Genomic DNA, 20696 nt, shown 5'->3' on the forward strand with positions numbered 1-20696 from the left:
AACAAGTAGATAATGAGAAGAGTAGAGAAATAAAGAGAAAAGAGAAGCTGAAACATAAGAAGAGAGTCAGTTGTTTTCGACAAAAAAAAAAGAAAAGAAAAAAAAGCTAGACTGGAGGGGAAAAGAATTTCACAGTACAAAGGAGATGACAGTGGATATCTAGGGAAAGAGGAGGAGATGAAAGTTAAAAAAAGGAAAGCGAGAAGATGGAAAGCCGATGAATGCTCAAATTCATTTGTTCTCCGCTTCTCTCTACGTGGTTGCACACACCTTCTCTCCGCTCCACCAGTCAGTGTTCACAGCTATAAATCTTAGAGTGACATCTTGGCCGGCGAGTCCCACGTAAACACGGCCGGCGAAATGTCAGTGCAGAAGGCAGACAAGCCTGACTTAGGAAGAGGGAGAGTAGAGGCAGTAATGTCACCACACTTTAACACACCCGCCATCAGTCTTCATGACATTTAAGAGATCTATCCCTCGATCCCTCTGGCCATGGCGCACAAAGGAGAAGTTGGGAGAGGAGGCTGCGAGGACCTGATGAGTCAGGGGGTTTAATGGGTGGATCTGATCACAAACAACAGGCTCTTGCCCTCACTTTATGTGTATTTTTTCTTGTTATACCAGTCAGCAGCTTTCCTAGCCTTACAACTTAACAGCAACACATTAAAAACAAGAGGAAGAGCTCGATTTGGAATGTAAATCCATGACGTATTTTTATTGTTATTTTAACAACCATTTTCTTTTCTTTTACAACCTTCTCCCTAATCCAGGCAGGTCATTTAAGAACACATTCCCCACACAACACTCATGCTGGTTTGTCTTTGAGTTTTCAGCTCAACTCTCTCCATCTCTGCGTTAAAACAGCACTGAGCGCAGTCTGACCTCTCAGGCCACAACATTCACATCTTTTTTCTCGTAACCCCACGGTCAACTTGTCAGAAAGTACAGCGAGGCTGTTTGGAAATCACAAATATCCAAACGCTAAATAATTGATGACAAATTAAAAACGAAATCACTTGAAATTCTGCCATCCACCTTCTCCTCTGACGTTCGTTCTTTAACCGCCCTCGCTGCTGCGTATGGGGTTGTATCGATTTCTAAATGAATAATTGAGGAAGTAGGCTTAACTGCCCTTTTCAAATCTCCCTGGCCTCCTCTCTGATTCACTTCGCCTCCCTGCCTCTCCTCTTTCTCCCCCACTGATCTACGTCTTCCCCTTATCGTGCCATCTCCTCCCTTCTCACCTATTCCTCTTGTACCCTTTTCTCTCCTCATCTGACCTTCCCCTTCCCTCCTTCTCCCTTTCTTTCTCCCTTTCCTTCCCTCTCCTCTCCTCCTCTTGCACTGCTGATGTGGATCCTATTCTGTGACAGGTTGTCCAGGAGGGAATGGGTTGCTCGCATGGCTGGCCAGCCGGCCTCTGCGTATCATCCGTCAGCAAGACACGTTGTTGTTTTAGAGTTCTGCTGGGAGCTGTCTCCTTGTCTCTGTCTCTTTCTCAGTTGCTTCACACACACACACACACACACACACACACACACACACACACACACACACACACACACACACACTCCCTTGTCTCTCTCTGGCTCCATCTCTATGCCTACTTCTCAGGCTCCCTCTGTTTCCCCTCCTACTTCTTTCCACTGTACATCTTAACTCAAATATACAGCTGATCAGCATTTTAAAATCGACCTCGGGCTCTTTGCTCCGAGTGAATCAATGGCTGTGTGAAACTGAGACTGAATAATCCTGATATGTTAATTCAACAGAGTGGGCTTGGGGAAAAAAAAGCTGTTTTGTTTTAGGATAAAAGCTGTTAGAAAAAAAAGCCTCCTGAGCAGGTGTTTCAGTTTAATAAATGGCAGCCTTTTTACAGGTGTATTGATTCTTTTCAGTGTGATATTGTGTTGTTTTTGTGTTATCTACAGGAGGCTCAGACAACTTCAAATGTTGACTAGTTTGAACGTAGGCCTGCATAAAATTTGGCACTGGCCGGACATGACCATGCTTTCCATTAACCTACACAAATCCTGGTTAGTCACAGTTCAACGATTAGGGACCAAATTAGAGCAAATTCAGTCATCTAATGAATAAAAATATCACAAGTAGCACTGAATATGAATCAAGCATTATTGACTATACGGAGAATGTTACGGAAAAAAATGGACAACAAATAATATCCTCCCTGCAATGTAAAAAAGAAATAAAGCTGCCAACCCTAAGGCAACTAAAACAACACTGTTATCAGGTGTGTGATGCTCTTTGTTTATGTACTGGAGCGCACCATGCACACACACGGTTAAGTTGTGGCTCTTTCTCAAGATAATGTAACCGCAAGTGGCAAATTTACATACATAAGTCAACTATACCTGACCACATGATCAAATGTTAGAGATCTAGCTAAGTAGTATTAGATAATATAGTAGTTTGTAATTAGCGTGGCATTAAGCAGTACAGGTGAATGAGTTTGTGTTTTGAATGATTTCATTAAGAAAATGAAGCCAGCTTTTTATTGGCATGTGTTGTGATTTTTGGCAGGTGTTTGTTGTCAAATTGCTGAAGGTATTTTCTGAATCTGTTGTGCGTTTGTGTCTTTGCATGTCTTTTCTTAAGTTGCAGTGCGTTGAGCTCTCAAGGCCACTGTACAAATGGGTCGCAAGAACTGGGATATTTACATTACTCACTAGTATGTAGCTAGCTAATGACTAGCCATAAAGCTGGATAATTTCCCTTATAATTTTACTTGTTGGAAGACGTATGTGTTAATGGAGTGTCAGTTTGATATGGACATTTTTCCCATGTTAAGAATGATGTAATTTTTTTGCAGCCTGGAAATAACCCAAATAAAACAGCTCCTTAAACAGCACCAGCACAGCATCACATCCTGCATTGTATGTCAGTTGCTGTCCAGGGACATTTCGCTGCAGCTTGTCATCACTGTTTAAAGTAGTACTATTAAACTCACCGTTCTTGTTAATGGGTTTGAAATAAACATAAGACAGAAGATCGCTGTGAAAGAGAGATACTGTCCCTTTTTTCTTGAAATTTAGGGTGGTATAACCTGGACTCCTTGAACTACTGTGATGATGATCCAGCAACATTTTGTAATCTAAATTTGTGAGTGTGTGGGACTGACACAGCTGAACTCTTCGGGACACACAGGGCAAACTGGGGAGGCTGGGGGAATTAAACTGCCGGACTTGTGTTTCTGTGCTGGTTTCTCCACTGGTCTTCATGATTTGGTCCAGACTTTGAAATGTATGACTAGCACTAAACCAACCAGCATGATAAAAAATGACAGTTGCTTGTATTTCTTCAAAGAAAATGAGATCTATGTCCAACATCCATACACCTTTTCTCTGTTTTTTTTTTTTTTTTTTTTTTTGGTCATGTCTGCTTGATGTGCAGCAGATCTCTGCAGACGCTTCCCATTCTTCTTCTCCATACATAAATTTATGAACACTGTGTATGAACTCACATTATTCTCAGCTGGGTATCCTCGCCTGTGGTCATGTTGTCTGTGAGAGTAAAAGCTCGTCTCTTCCTGCCTCTCTCCCGCTCACACGCACCTTGTACCAGCAGGTGTATAAGTGGAAGCTCGACGGATGCCTTCCCCCAGCGTCTCTGATCAATGTGCCATGTGGCCTTGGCCCTCTACTCGCTCTTACCGTTCCTGGTGTTGTTAACCGTCCGATTGCTGATGTTTTCAGACACTTCCTCATGTAACACAGGCACCAACCTGTCACCCCTCATTGTTGCTCCCACAGCGTCTAGCACCAGGCCCTGCTGCATCTTCTGCTCTCTCACTCTATTTTTCACTGTCTGTGAGCTGTTATATTGAAATATTTAGCACCCACTCCAGCTCACAAGCATGCACTGTCTTTCTTCTGCCTGCCTGGAAATGTATTGCTTTGGCAGTGTAAGTTGAAGCTGTGCAGTGCGGAGGTGCTTCAAATCGGATTTGACTGTTTAGGATCATTTTCTCGTGTTCGGCGGATGTGCAGCAGCTCTCCACAGAGTAGCAGGAGCATGATGGCCCTGAAAGATGATGTCATTATTTTGTCCACTGGAAAGAAGATAGGAGAGATAAGTGTCATTACCAGCCAGCTGGTGATCAGAGTCTATTTCGTTTAAATCTTTTGGTGGCTGGCGAACATGGCTTCAGATGGTAGTTTCCCCAACCCACGGTTTCAGATCGATTCTCATCTCAGCTTGAGTGTTTCACTGGCCCCTGCGTAGATTATTAAAAGTCACAAGGAAACAACATTTTCAGCGATGTTGCTGAAGGAAGGAGGAACTGTTGCGAGGAGGAATTGTTCATAAAGGCATACCAGTGGGGTTGGACCATAACAAACATGCAAATAGAAAATCGGTGAAGCTCATTGCATATTCAGTGTAGCTGATGAAAGAATACATGCATACCCTTGAGCTGTCACCAATTCTTCAAACTTTATACATTTCATGCCCTCAGGATGCATCAATAGTGCCCTTGCAAAAGGAACCAGAGTTTGGGTTTTTTTTGGTGAAAAATGCAGCAGCGCTCCTCAATTAGTAGTCAAATGAATCTGATTGGCAGCTTAATACATAATAATGTCAAGAAAGTTTATTTTTCATATTCCGCAGCCTGGCGTTCCTTCCAGCGGATGTCATCGAGATACTCATTCAACAAATCAGAAAGTTATGTCACACCACGATCCCGTCCTCACACTCAACACACTTCTTTTCTCATCCATTGTCAGCTCACTGACAAAAAAATCCATGAAGTTTTTACAAATCCTGTCAGTCTGTTCACTGGCCTCTTTACTGGTAAACAGACTTAATTGCAGGTGTCACCACACAATTGCTACCTGTTGTGAAAGTATCTATCTAAGCTGTCTCTCTGTGCCTGCTCTTAAAATTACAGTCACCATAAGTTCATGTGGCCCAAAGCTGACAAATGGCTGTATTGATCCGACCAAATTCGAAACTGCCCTGTATTCTAAAAATATTGCACATTGCATGTTTTTTTGATTATTATATACAGACTAACAGAAGACACACACACACACACACACACGATCTTTTCAGTGAGTGTATTCTTAGCTGTCCTCCTTTCAAAACATCATGTGTTTGCATACGTGCGTGCGGCGCTGTGTGCAGTAACATTAAATCTTAGCCTATGCGTATAATATCAATCTAGGTAATGTTATGAATCTGGATTGTAGTCCAAGAGCGACGTTGTTGAATCCCTGCAGCTAAATGTTGGCAACCTGAATCAGCTGTGTAATCGCTGACTTGGACACACCCCATTCCTCCCGCGAAACCAACGTTCGCTCGCAACTGCCTGAGAGCTCAACTGAACTGACTCAGAACGGATTGTTTCAGGAGGTGGTTCAGTTCAGTTTATTCAACCAAAAGATTTGTTCTTTTGAATGTAACGGTCGCGAATGACAACACTAAGAGCGATTCAACTCCTTTTCACATGTTTGAAAACGCATGAAAATTCCCTCCAGCTCCCTGCACACGATTCTCCAACCTGAATGCCATCTGTTTTCAAGATGTCGAAGCATGACCGAAGGCTCCATTCACAGGTTCGTATAAACGTATATTATTTATAAGAAGAAGCTTTATGTGTACAAGCGGTAGCATAACTCAGATTTTGAGCGGATTTTACATCTTTACTGACCCACAACATTAACGGTGCACAGCTGAGAAAAACACCGATGCAGGATACCACAGGAGAGGCAGTTCAAACAAACATGCCTCCCTCAGATGGCTGGATGCTCAGCAGGAGCCAGAGGTGGGAATAAATAGTACAAAGCTAACGTAATCAATCCACTAATGGGGCTGAAAGCAGATCTTCAGACCACCACAAGTCCAGTGAGTCAGAGAGGTGGGGAAGAACTGAGGTACGCTTTGATGGAGTTGCCAGTAACTGTAATGATTTTTGAACTATTTTATTGTCTTGCACTTCATTTCCTTTCTTCATTTAGCTGCTGTGACTGCTGTACCTGTTTAAAGGGTCCATAATTTACTCTTACCTAGTGTTTAATTTGAAGATTTGATGTCCATCAGTAGATATATTTGTGGTTTTAAGTGCCAAAAACCATCTCAGTATAGTTTTACATCTCTCACACACTTCTCTCTGGAGCTCTAGCCAGATCAGGGCATTTTGTGTTGGTCTCTGAGCCTCTCCTCTGATTGGCTTTCCCTGTTTTCTGAGGGACACATGGCCAGGTCAAATAACTACGGTGGCCCTGAGAGCTCAACACACTGCAACTTAAGAAAACACACGCAAATAGATAAAACACCAGCAAATTCAGAAAAACATCTTCATCACCTGCTGCAAATAAACACAACCAAACTGAAAAAAAAACACTCTTCAAATACTCAGAACACAATCAAATACAAATTCCAAAATGCTCCCGAAGAAAAAATAAAGTTAAACTGCTGGTCTCTGGCTGTGCAATGATAAATTGGCGTCTTGACATCCATCAGTAGTGCTGTGTTTCCTTGACATCTTTCTGTCTCAATCTCAGCAACGAAATGACCAGTTGGTGTTGTCTTGTTAATAAAGTTACAAAAAAAAGACAAGTTTTTATTTTATTTTATTTTTTTTAAATTTGCAGTGACAACAAAACAAACATTAAACAGTAAAATAATGCTCCCTGTTGGTTTTGTCCTGTCTAATTGATCCTGTGGAGGAGTAGTGGAGGGATAGCGTCACATCCTCCTTTTCCTCCTGTTCCTCCACCTCGTCTTTCTCCCTGTCCTCTTTGTCTTCTTCTTCTCCTGCTCCTTCTAAATGTGGCTTGGCTCTTTTCAGTCAGGTGAGGGTGTGAGAAGTCTCATGTTGTCCTTTTCATCATGAAGGTTGTCTAAGTCCTCCCCCTCATAACCTTCATCAACCTCCTCTTCTTCCTCCTGCCCCTGCTCTTCCTCCTGCCCCTCCTCCACCTTCCTGTGTCTTGGCCGTGTGGACTTCTGACACTGCTTGAACAGTGTGTAGGAGGACAGGGGCACTGGGCCGCCACACACCTGAACATATTGCATTATGTTGTTGATGGCTGTCACCTGACTGAAGAATTCCAGTGTGTAACTACTTTGTGCCTGTGCAAATGGCAACAGTCTCTTGAATCCTGATGATTATCCAGGACATGAGTACTTACTGGGCCATCACAGCAATTTTGTAATCAGTCACTGTCAATTATTTATATTCAGTATGCATCTAATGGTGAAAAGGTAGACGTAGATCATCTCAAACAGCAGTGGGGTTGAGGAGCAGGATAAAAGCTGCACCTTTCTGAAATGGAAGGTAAGAGTAGAAAGTGTCCTGTGCTTTCTATCCAACATGAGTCTGGTTTGTCACGTGTCTTTGTTGGCAACTACTTTCAAAGTAGCTGGTGTCCTCCCCAATCTCCAGCTGAGGGTCCTGACTCAGGAGGTTGGTCCGGACCAGATCATGAAAGAATGGATATGACTTCACCTTATTGGCTCCTCCTAAGAAGTATGTTAATCAAACATTTAGTTTGTACTTCTACACATCTTGGGCCCGGCTTAGGAGCTACACCTGAGGCAGTCTCTTCACACCACCTCATGGCTGCACTAATATCTTCTTATGTTACAAAAACACTCAGTAAATGTCCTTCAAATCGGTTCTGCATGTGTGGAAACAACCTGGAATTCCCCGTACTATTACTCCACAGGTTTTCCTCCAAGGAGTTTATGTGTCATACTGTGTTCATCCATGTGTCCATCACTTGTAATGCTGACACTCACCTGTACCCAGGCGCTTCACACAGATCTCTTTCAGGGGAAGGGTGATGAGGTCAGCTGGCATGTCATCTTCCCTTTGTTGCCAAAAGGGCTTATCTGGAAAAAAGAAGCAGATATCCCTCATCTGATCAAGTAATTAAAAAAATTCTCAATGCCACCAAAGACACAGGCAGAAGGGAAAGGCAGCAATCCTTTAGAAAAACATCATTAACATAGTGTAAAGATTAATATCACAAATCTTTAAGAAACAAGAAGAAACGTTGGCTGTGTAACGACAGCAGAACTTACAAATAGCTCCTTTAAAAGAAGCCCCCGTTACAGTAGTACCTCCTCACTGCGTGTTAGCTATCAGAATTGAACGTTGGCTGATCTGTCCTGCTGTTTACTGGATTTGGTGAAATTTACACTCCAGCCAAACCTGAGCTAGCATTAGGGATGCCAAACACATCCTTTAATCCCTTTTCTTTTTATACAGTCTATGGTTAATCCGCATCATAAAAGTCTGTTTTTTTATTGTTACTCAAAGTGAAAACATGAAAAATACAAACAAGCATTTATAAGTCTTACATCTGTCTTTTATTCATTAAGCTGTAAAGGTCATATTAAAGACCCTTATCCAAATCCTATAGGATTGTTGTTTTAAAATGAGTGAGCAGGAAACACTAAAACTGAATTGGAGATTACTTTTTCAACCAACTCATAAAGATAACATTAGCTTGAATAACTGCTATAGCTACAGCAGATAAAATCTATCAGTGACACTTGGCATAGTGTTAAGGGGGCATCTTAAGGGGACCAATGGAGGATTCACTTGCTGGGTTTTAGGTCTCGATGCAAGATGCCATAGCTGTGGATATACTCCACAGCCAAGACAGTCAACATACATCCAATGCCATGTCCACCAGAAGATGCTTGCTGTGGCAGGGTGGCACGATCCCCACCTACAAGGTCCTCTAAGTGTGTGTCACATGTGTACAGCCTAATCCGAAGAATATGGAAAACAGTAAGTTTCATGCTGCACTTAATACAATAAGTCTTAGTGTGAAAGCAAGCTATACTTACCTCCTACATATTCCATCAGGTCCATCTTTGTCTCGAACGAACAAAACATTGAGTCAACAAAAAGATGTTGTCAGTGATGGTGAGGATGGCACGCTCCACCAAGACCTGCTGGACATGTGATGTTTTGGTGAAGCTCTGCCGTTTGATCAGCTTCATGGCAAACGCCTGACTCCCTGTGGTACAAGAGGTTTACAGTCCTGGATAAAATACCGGAAACATGAGCAACTTCTTCAACTTGAATATCAGCTCCAATTTGAAAAGAAACTGTTCACTGACAAATTCTTAATGTAAGCACAAAAAAAATATTCTACAACATCACATCCTCGTTTCATCTTCTTTTCTGCTTTGACCAGACTCTCTGCACTATCCAGTGAGTCAGTTTGAACACAAAGAAACAAGTCTGTCTTTCTCACCCAAAGGCGCCACTGCTAACAGGCTTGACTGTGTCAAAGTCACTCTTCTCTGGTTTTCTCAGAGGAGAACTGCAGGCTGTGCAGGTCTAAATCAGACCCATGAAAGACAGAGAATATGTTATGTAATAAAAGAATATACACAATACAGAAAAGTATCATAAGGTAGGATTACATAAGGTGTGGGTGAAGTGAAGAAAAGCGGCCTGTTGTTTTGAGCTTGCCAGCCCTGTATTTTTCACTTCGTCTAATGGGTTTGAAAGGTTTTTATAGAGGACTGTGTTATATATTAGATTTAGGTTTGGCGACTTCCTTTAATTGCAAACAATATAACATGTCTGTATTATTTTTCAGCACATAAAGATATAAGTCAATATATAGAAGAAAAATCTGTGTGTTTAATGCACAAAGTGTGCCCTTTTAGAATTAACCAATCAATCATACATCCTAAAGATAATCGACTCTATCTGAATTTGGGGATCAATATTATTTCATCTTATCTTTGTCTGTAATTATCTGTCTTATCTGTAAAGAGGACAGATTCCCATTCACTCACTATTTGATCTGATTTTGCTCCATTTTTTTAAATTATGGTCAATTACCAGTATTTAAAGATCTTTTCTTCAGTATTTCAAAGCAAATGAGCTGTGTTTTGACCTAGAGCACAAGAAAACCTAAAAGGAATGGGACACAGACAGAAAAAGCCATTTCCACAATGTAAAACAAAACAAAAAAACTGCATGTTTCATGTACATTCTATTATGTCATGTAGGGATGTTTCCACAAGTGTTAACAGGAAAATCAACCAAATTATTGCTTGAATACGGGTTTTTAGAATTCCTCATTTTCCGCCATGTCATTCAGTTCAAGCATAAGGTTGATACACACTCCTCTCCTCAGCATCTAGCGGGGATTATAACCTAACTATCAAGAGTCTAAGTAACTGGAGACAAAACTTTTTTTTCTGTACTCCAGGTACATCATAAACCCTTGAATATAAAAATGACTCATTGAAATCAGTTGAGAAATGTCAACATTTTATAGTGCTTTTTATCCAGAAAAACTGCAGCTCAGACAACTTTTGCTTTGTTCATAGCTGGGAGTTGATTGGTATTGAGGGGCACAGAGTGGGCCAAGAAAACATTCCCCACACCATTACACCACCGCCACCACCACCAGCCTGGACTGTTGACACAAGGCAGGTTGGGTCCATGGATTCATGCTGTTGATGCCAAATTCTGACCCGACCATCTGCTGCCTCAGCAGAAATCCAGACTCATCAGACCACGCTACGTTTTCCCAGTCTTCGGCTGTCCAGGTTTGGTGAGCCTGTGCCCGCTGCAGCCTCAGGTTTCTGTTCTTGGCTGACTGGAATGAAACGTGTTGTGCAGTCTGAGATGCTTCTTTCCATAAAAAGTGGTGTTGTCTGTCCAGGAGCAAGTGATGTCATCAGGGTTAAGGAGACAGTTTTTGGGCTTGTGCTGTTTTTGTTGACGAGCTGGTCAGTTCTGAAACCTAACCTGAAGGAGTGAGAATGGATTGGTAACAGGTCTATAAAAGATTTTCTCACTTTGAGGTGCTGAGGTGGTGCTGGCCGGTTCGATTTCACCTCTCTTTCTCATACAGAGAAATGTGAAACTGACAATTATGTGTGTAAAAACTTTGTTAAAATTCTCTGGAGTTCCCACTGTCAACAAACAACATGAAAGGAGATCAAAATGATTCAAGTTCACTATGATCCATGCATAGGACCATATTATTGAAATATCCTTATATCTGCATACAACTACATTATAGTGTGTTATTAACCATTTAGTAAATCTTGATATACTAAATGCCATATAAGGGGATTTACAGTTCAGTGCTTCCAAGTTAGGTCTCAATTTATAAATTGTCAAAATCACCAATAATTAAAATAATATGTGACAAAAGGAAGAGCCCTGATGGCAAATTTAGAGGCATTTTTTAGAAGCATTTGATTATTTCTTATGAAATATGGCAGCAAGCGCTCATAAAATACAGCCACCAGTTGAATTTTATGTATTGTAATTGGACTGCACTTATATAGCGCGTTTCTAGTATTATTTACCACTCAAAGAGCTTTACACTGCAAGACACATTCAGCACGCACATTTCTTCTATGCCTTCTTTTTTTTCTCTCTCTATCACACACGCCCACACTATTTGTTGTTCAGTATCTTGCCCAAGGACACATCGACATGCGGACTGGAGGAGCCGGGAAGTGAACCATCGACTTTCCGATTAGTGAACAGTCCGCTGTACTTCCTGAGCCTCAGCCAGCCCGTACAATCTGTACAAGCTGGAGGACAGTAAAGATGTCTTCCTGCTCGTAGTTCAACGGTCACATGTGAATTGACTGAGCATGTACTTGTACATTTTTAGTGCACTGATGGTCTGGGTTTGGATTAACTAGTGATTGACTCTTCAAACATGCAAACATGGAAAAGCATCAAAAATCCGCCATCTGTGTTTTGGCATGCACTAGTGGCCAGATGGACACTTGATGGTTTCTTGGATTGACACTTGAATGTGAGCTTCTTGGTTAAATGGCCACAGGCTTTTCTGATCAAGTCTTCATTGTTTCCAAACGCAAAGTGGCTTTTCAAATTCTGGACATCAAGCAGACCACAAGTCTGTAGTAGAATATGAAAAATATTGCAACACTGCAAGTCTCTGTTTCCTGTAAGTACATGCTTATAATACTTCACTGTAACGTTTAGCTTTATTTGTACAGGCTGCTGAGCCATATACTTAAAAATGTGCTCAGTCATTTTCTTTTTCAGACATTGTTTCTTTTAAGTGACATTCATCTAGTTTTTCATTTAAACCACAGGATTTTTTTTTTGCAATATTACAGAAGAAATATTACAATAAATGTTGTTTTTGTCTTTGTTTGGGCCTTTGAAATAGAATTTGTAATTGTTGTGAGTTTTTGATATTTTGCATTCAGTTTACCCGGAGGATGCTGACTTGGTTTGAAGATGGGTTTGACTGCAGAACAGTTTTGCCAGCTGGAATGTGAAATGTTGATGCTCAGTATCTCAGAACTGCAGGCGACACAGATAGAGGAAGAGGGATGTGAGGAGAAATCAATCATCGAGTATCTTTCTATTAGATGGTGAGTTTGTGACATTAAGTATATACTATTGCTTATTACATTGGATTTAAGTGTATTAAATATTATTAAAAGGAAGAAGAGTGATGTACACATGCTATGTATGAGTCTATGTGTCAGATGTATACATCTTCATATAATGCAGTTATACAGAAAGACAGAGAGACGATAGTATATAACCGTTGTGAGGTGCATGCAAGGGTGTTACTTCAATGCCCTTACTGTTATGAATCCAAATCTCCCAAAATCTTCACACACACTGATAATTATAAGACCAAACAGAAAAGTCTGAAAGTACTCACTCACAAAGTAAACTTCATAAAATAAGGCTGATGATAGATTTAGACTCATCCTTCAACCAATTTGGAGAGAATCCTGTTTTTTTTTTCTTTGTTATAAATAAATAAATCAGCATTTTATATTCACAAAAAATGACGTTTCAACAGCAAAATCCTTAAGGCTGATAGTATGGTGAGTAAAACCATACATCTTACATATGATCTGTATTATATTATTAATAAAGGTGCGTTATTGTGACTGTAAATGTATTCAGTGGTGACAAACATGCCTCCCCCTGCTCTCTATGTGCAGATGGCCATGTTACAGTAGAGAGAGAGAGAGGCCTAATATCATTATTACGATCTCTCTCTGTTTCAGAGGTGCTAATTAATCACGCAGCATGTGTGTCGGCGAGCTAGTGTAAAAAGCTGAAAACGATCATCAGAGTGATGTTTATCTGCCATTAATCCAAGTCATTTCCTCCCAACATCAGCTGGATGGTTCACAGTTGTTCTCATCGTAGACGTAGTACCACTCGTCCTGCTGCAGGGGATTGCAGGCCGCACATTTCTCTTCACATCCACCTTAACCGACACACGTGCTGGAAAAAAACCCGCACGTTATGGTTTTTTTTTGCTTTCTCACTTAGTGACTCATGCACTTGCTTACTAAGGAATCACACACACATACATGTAAAGCAGGACTAATTGTGCTGCATGTTCTAAGTCTCTCTATGGGACAGTAGACGGGATCTGTTGGCACAGCACTGCCTTGTGTGAGAGAGCCTCTGGGGCACACACACACATACACACACATCTACTCTATCTATTGACAGTTCTCTGCTTTTGTTATCAGATGCCACAAGCAGAGCGAGTGTAACGCCACTTCAAAGCTGTATTTATGAGTGCACAGTATGATTAGGATTGTCCTGTTTATAGGAAGCGATCATTCATTTGAAATGCTTTCACTTTCCCTGTAGCTGCACATTAAAGAGCTCTGTTAAGATGTGGGTGTTGGGTGAGAATCTCTGTGAGGACAATTGTTGAAGCTAATTCGGTGGAAAACATATGGGAGCAACTAGCTGTACCCACAGTTAACGATTTGACTGCCTCAGTTCGACTGAGGAAAATACTTAAGGCATGAAGTGATGGTTAAAGCCCCAAATGATTTCCAACTGTGAGGCGTATAGAGATCGGACTTCAGGGAACATCTCTCATGTGTTGAGTTTAATAGGAATGGCTTTTGGCCATAATCCTCTGTGGATTCATCACTCCAAGTCGCCGGCTTCATGTTTAATGTAGGCATTTGATTAATTGTTAATATAAAAATGTTGATTGGTGCAGCTTTAATCTTTAGTCTTGTTTGTAAGCACTGGTATTTTGTGATATATAAGACGCTAAAACCTAATTTCTGTACACTAGTAACACTACAGTATATATCAATTTAAATGATAAAATAAAATTAAAGTTTAATGAATAAAAATTTACTGTATTAAAAGCATCGTATTACCCAGTTAAATGGACTTGGGCTATATTTGCAAAACTACGTGTATTTAATAAGCAACAACAGAGTTACGGTGGACAAGATGCTTCAGCAGGCTTAATGTTTTGTTATCAGCCACAACACACTCTCTAGTATATTACTGCCATAGCAGAGAGTTCACATGAGATGTTTTCTAAAGAATTTTATTTCCAAAAAGCAGTCAGAGAAAAGTAAAACAAGCCAGTCAAGTCATCAAAACATATCCCCCAATGGGAAGAAAAAAAAAAAACAACATAAAAGCTGATAAAGACAGAAGGCCTGATGATATATACAACAGCAGACATCTTTTTGGTGTTGCAGTACCAGTGAATCACGTGACAGACTCATGGTATTCTTCACATAACGTCAAAAGAAATAACAAAATAAGGGCTTTCTTTTAATGGACAGAGAAGGTTCTAAAAGTCAGCTAAGGCACACAGAGCCTCCCCGGAAAAAAATAACGGGGGAAACATCAGTCAGAGAAATTTGTGCAACAGTTGCTCAACAATACATTCCAGCAAGAACAACAACAATCTGGCATGTGATTTTCTCTGAGAGGCAAACAGGACAAGGTTGTTGTCCAAAAACACTGAAACAGGTTATGTACTTTGATCAATAAACACCATCGATTCACTCTTTGTGCCCAATTATTGACATTTTAAAAACTCTTAATAATTCAATGTCATTTTTACCACATCAGTATTTACATGTACGATACCTTTTAAACAACATTTCAATACAAAATACCTATGTACATCTTCTTCATTTGTTAATCATTTTGTTACAAAATAGGACTTTCACATTGAGTTACATTTACTTAATTCACCGTTTTCCAAAACTGTCATTGAACTTACATAATAATATGTATTGTGTGAAGTAATTATTCAGAGCACGGTGGCACTTTAAGTTAAAAGATGGCAGCAGAAGCCAGCCATTGGAAAACAAATTGTCCTTTACAACCTAACCCCAGAAAAAGTGTAGATTTGAGAGGGAAGGAGTGACAGCAATTATAATAGACACATCCGACAGAGAGGCAAGGTGAACTTGACATTAATGACCAGTAATGTCTCTTAATTAGCCAGTGCAAAAACACTCACTTAGCTCGTGTGATGGCTAAACAATGTTGACAATCACAGCTTGAACTCCTAATTGGCTTCAGATGAAACGTATTTCAAAGTAAGACAAATATGCGACCGTACCTCTTGTTAAAGATGTGTTGTGGTACAGTCTCGGTGGAATTAACTCGTCTCAAATGTCCAGAGATTGTCTTGGTGGCAGGAAAGGTACTTCAAATGTAGATCAGAGTTGAAAAGGTGCCATAGACCCGATCTCATAAATTATGCATTTTGCAATCAAGACACAATATAATATTCACTTGAAATTGTACATTATTGTCACAGCATGAAGATCACTACCACTCACTATCATTCAGAAACTGACAGGAACCATAGAACACCAAAAAAGTACAGTTTCTCCTTCGATCCAGACGCTGTCCAATGTGTTCGCTTGTGAGGAGTGTTTTTGTTCACCTTCTCTGTTTGGTGAGGTTGTTAGGCAGCTGACCTCTGACCTCATAGGTCAGGGTGGCTTTCTCTTGTGATGCACTTGGCAAACAGCCATATAAGAAACCAAGACAGGAAGATCTATTCAGACAGGACAACACTAACTAACACACAGGTGCGGGCCATAAAAAGGTACAGTATAAGTTTGGGGTGTTGGCCTTTGTAAATAAAGGCGGCTTTCTTTACAAAAAAATATTTATCATGCTGCCCAGGCAGCGTCGCAGTTATTTAGTCACTGACTAAAAATATCAGTATTAATATAAACTTATAAATAAATAGTGACTCATGGACTCACCCCCCCCTCATTCACACAATTTTTGAGACTTCTTGTATAATTATGTACAACATAAAGTATCATTGAAATGACTGGAAAAAAAGTAAATAAAAAAAATAAAAAAATGACAAGGAATGCTAGGATGAGAATTTTAAGGTCAGCTTGAGATAAACGTGTTTCAAGTTTGAGGCAGTTTGGTAAAAAAAAAAAAAAACCAAGATGGACAAAACAATTCTCTCTTTGTCCTCTGCCTGTCACAACATCTGGGTTTTTATTAAAGAAAACTACACTATGTCAATGTTAGGTCTTAAAATACTATTGTACAACAACCACAAATTAAGCATTTATGAATTTAGAACACTAATATGTCTACATTAAATTTCTATTATAATCCAAATAGTTGTAATTATGATGAGAAGGCCTCTGTATTTGCATTTCTCTTTTTTCCATATTTACGAAATGTGACTGCAGCAGATGGTGAGCCCAGCCACAACAGTTCCACATCCTGATCAGGCACTGAACTGAATGAAGTTGTGCTGCTGTTAATTTTTTATTCTGCTGATTTACAAACTGAGTTATCTCACTATCAGAAACTATCAGACTATCAGAAACTCAGAGCTTTGAAGTAATTGGCTTTAATAATGCTAAAATATCTGTTGTCCAAAGTTTGGGGAATTTGCTTTCAATGATGCTGCATTTGAGTCGTATCAAAATAATCTTTTCGACTGTTTGGGTTTATCTGAGCGTTCAGATATCATCTCATGTTGTTTATGCTGACATAAACCTAAAGGAGGCACATTTAACTCAGTATCAGGCGACCTCCTTAAATATGTCTTACAGCTAAGGCCTTATTGCAGCAGATCTTAGTCTGCTACCAGTGTCGACAATCCACTCCCATGACCGCTGTGCCCCGTGCAGGGCTTTAAAAGCTGACTTCATAATTCATTCAGCAGCAAAATAGATGCTCGAAAATTGCAACGTTTTGATCACAGTAAAACTCAGCCATGAGAAGAAAAATAAATACACTGTGAAACTGAAATAGCAAAGCCAGCATAATCCCCAACAAGGAAGAACCCCGTGGGAGGATCTGAAAATCATTCTCTGTGCTTTCTGTCCACACACCCTCACCAACCTCCCCAAAAAAAATTCACTTCTTCTTTTCTTTTCTTCTTCTCCCGAGACAGAGGAAGAACATTTTCCTTTCCCCCGTCTGCAACAAACCCCTTAAATAAATACAAATCAACAGTGAATCTCCTGTGCCATGGCCTCCCGTCCAGCTGGAGGCTTCGCTGCTACCTGATGCGACCGTCTGCGCGCGGTTTGCCCAGCTGGGATTTGGGATCCGGACTCAGGGAGCTCCAAGGGTTCTTGGAGCAGGCCTGCATGACAGGACAGGCAGTAGGGCCCACGGCGCAGACGTCGGCCGCCTCCCACAGCTCACCCACAAGGCTGTCTAACCAATGCTCGAGCTCCAGGCTGGTCAGTGCCGCGTTCCTCTTGGCCTGCTCCACGTAGCCCAGGCTGACAGGGATGTTGAGCACCGGGTTGAGGCCGTGGAAACTCTGCTCCATGTAGCTGTTCTTCGCTGGCCCGTTGTGCAGCTTCAGAGCATCCTCTGGAGAAATTTGGGAAGGAAGAAAGACAGAGCAGAGGAAGAGACAGATGATATGTGAGGAGTTGATAACCAGTGGTCAGACAGAGAGAGGGGATTGTCAAGGGGGAAAAAAAAAAATAGTTGAAGGGAAAGGGAGAAAAGGGAAAAAAGGAGACATGAATGGAAAAATATCAAAGCGGGGAACGTGGTTTGCTTGATTATTATCTGAAAAGCTTAAACTGCTTGCTAATTTGCCTGGATTGATTTTTTTTTTTTCACTGGACGCCCTAAATCCCTGTCTTTGATGTGGTATGTCAAGTCACTGCAATGCTGACTTTTTGGAAACAGTCAGAAATACTCAGACGCGCCCTCATTCTTTCTTCCTACGACGGTCAAGCTCTGCAGGACGACAGAAAATGTAGACACAACTTCTCCTTAAAACACCTTCTCCACCCTGAGCTCCAGTGAAGCTGTAAATTCCTCACAGCTCCTCTAACTGGGGCGTGAGCCATCCCTTCTAAGTGTGGCTGTGGAACACTAACTCCCTCACACCCAGATGTTTTCAGACATCAGCGCTTTTCATGCGCTGGTGACAGAAAGATGCAGTCAGACATGAGGTGCTCCACCAGGCAAGGCCATGTTCAACTCACGCCAGCTAGCTTTGCAGTGTGCGTTATGAAACCATGCATCATAGTTGTGCATGTGTTTGTGTATGCACGTGTCTGCTGCTGCCAGTGCTCGTGGAAGGCCACGCCATTAAGTTTTACTGGCAATGCATGTAGGAGGGAAACCTGGTGCCAGACATGCCAGTAAATTATAGGCGGGTGGCTGGAACAGCAATGATGAAAGCACACATTACACACACACACACACACACACACACACACACACACACACACACACACACACATACACACACACACAGTAAGCCAAGCACACACAAGATTATTATATGACTCTTATATCCACTTAAAGACAAACAGGTTGATAATGTTATTTACAAATAATTATGGGGCCTTACATTGTAAAATATGCTAAATGTGTGGATTTGAATGGATTCTAACTTTACTTCATGTCAGCCATTTCTTATGATGTGTGAATTAAAGGCACAATCCCTGATCTACATGAAAAACAAAGGGTCGCCCCAGAGACCAAAGAAACAACCTAAATCTAATAATCTAACAATTCTAATGCACATAAAGTGAGACCGTGTAACTTTGGCCACAAGTTTCCAAATTTTCTGCAGAGGTATGCTATGTATTACCTTTGTTATAAAACAACTGAATTGTTTATCTGTGACATGCTAAAACATAGTGTTATTGTAGCCAAACAATAATATCTATATACATTTTCATAATAACTAAATTTAGCTGATAATACTTCACCTCTGATCAAGTTTACAACCTTGTTAACACATCCATATGATGTTCTTTTTATATAATACAAGACATAACATGAGTGAAATAAACAGTCAACACCATGACTGAGTATTTCCACTTTGGAACTGCAGTGAACCAATGACAGTCTCATAAAAACAGATTAAGACAGTCAGGGATTCATATGTCATATAACCTAATGAACCAATCCTGTCAACCTGCAGGCAAAATAAACCCAAACATTTGGTTAGCACAACCACTAACACTGTGTCAGCCACTGCCAGTTACAAGCTAACAAACAACATAAACAAATAAAAGATGCTAACTACGCTCACCACTCTGATATGTATGCGAATTGCTGATTTTGGTCACAATAGTCTCCCCATCTGAGTCTGAGTCTCTCTGATGTTTCCTCTAACACTAACCATCTTGATACGCACTGCTCTTTCATCTGTCAACCCCGGCACGCAGCCGCACAAGGCCTGATCCAGAATTTCTCAATGAAGAAGAGCTTCCAGAACCAATTTTCCATTTTTTTCTCACTTTTTTTTTTACGTGGGGAAAACCATATTAAACAAAATATTAATCACAGTCTGAGTATTTTTACATAGTTTAAAACATGTCGGGAGAGGAACTTTAAGATTTTAAAGGAAGTATTCTTACACTGTGGTATTTCTACTTTTACTCATGTAAAAGAGCTGAGTGCGTCTTCACTTCTACCAGCAATAAAAAATTACAATGGTCAGGTTTGAGTTTGATAATGTTCAATGAATCACCAATGAAACAGTTAAACTTTAACAGTTTCATAAAAAACATTATGACCTTCATGAAGGTAGGATTTGAGCTGAGCTGCTGCATTTGGTTTAGATAGGTGCACCTATTAAACAGGCAACTGAGTGTATCTGACACTGCTAATCGTATACCTGAGCTGCAACACTGCAGGGAAGACAGCTGAGTATAGGAAAAATGTGTTGGGGTGACACACAGTTAAATAAGTACCAGACAAGTTTCCCCAACCATACTTTTATGAGAGGCAAAAACATAATTATGTAATGCAAACAAACCTCAACAGCCATAAACTAGTGATTAATATTTAATTCACACTGTTTCACAGACCCCCCCACAGCCCCCCTGAGACTCAGGTTAAAGACAAAAGCTGTAACTTTATTTGTTGTTTCTCCTCATCATTAAAACGGCTCAGGGAGATTATTAAACAGAGAAAGACGTGATTATGCTGAAGCTAGCGTCTCAACTCTCATGCGACTTTCAGAGCAAACTGGCTGCTTATGGACTAGAACAATGCAGTCCTGCCCCTTATCCATGCTGGCTGATTGATTTAATTGTGTCATTGTTTTTGGAGGGCTAAGTGCGCTGTTGTTTAACACTCTGTTTAGTATGTATGAACAGCTCACTGGGTTATTAGGGGTGACTTGATGACAAACAACCAGGGTCTGCAGAGGCCCAGAGGCTTGATTAGAAAGGGCATCACAGCAAATACAAGGGTGTGTGTGTGTGTGTGTGTGTGTGTGTGTGTGTGTGTGTGTGTGTGTGTGTGTGTGTGTGTGTGTGTGCGTGTGCGTGTGCGTGTGTCTGCTTGCATGCACAGACATTTTGGAACACCTAAACTGGCAATTGTTACTTCACAGTGAATGCAGTGTTTCTCTGGCTGCTCAATAGCACAATGTTGGTGTCAAACAGAAAACATAGAGAATGTAAACTGAATA

General features: G+C 40.7%; 1 protein-coding gene across 1 annotated transcript in view; it reads right to left on the minus strand.

The window, feature by feature from the left end:
• Positions 1-14352: 14352 nt before the first annotated feature.
• Positions 14353-20696, minus strand: part of xylt1 (xylosyltransferase 1) — a 77108-nt gene continuing 70764 nt past the window's right edge. The window contains exon 11 of the mRNA XM_022755523.1: positions 14353-17617. Coding sequence (XP_022611244.1) covers positions 17295-17617 — 323 coding nt within the window. The 3' untranslated portion in view covers positions 14353-17294. The remainder of the gene's footprint in view (positions 17618-20696) is intronic.

The sequence above is a fragment of the Seriola dumerili genome, unplaced genomic scaffold, assembly GCF_002260705.1.
Source record: "Seriola dumerili isolate Sdu_G_001 unplaced genomic scaffold, Sdu_1.0 BDQW01000230.1, whole genome shotgun sequence".
Classification (NCBI taxonomy): Eukaryota; Metazoa; Chordata; class Actinopteri; order Carangiformes; family Carangidae; genus Seriola; species Seriola dumerili.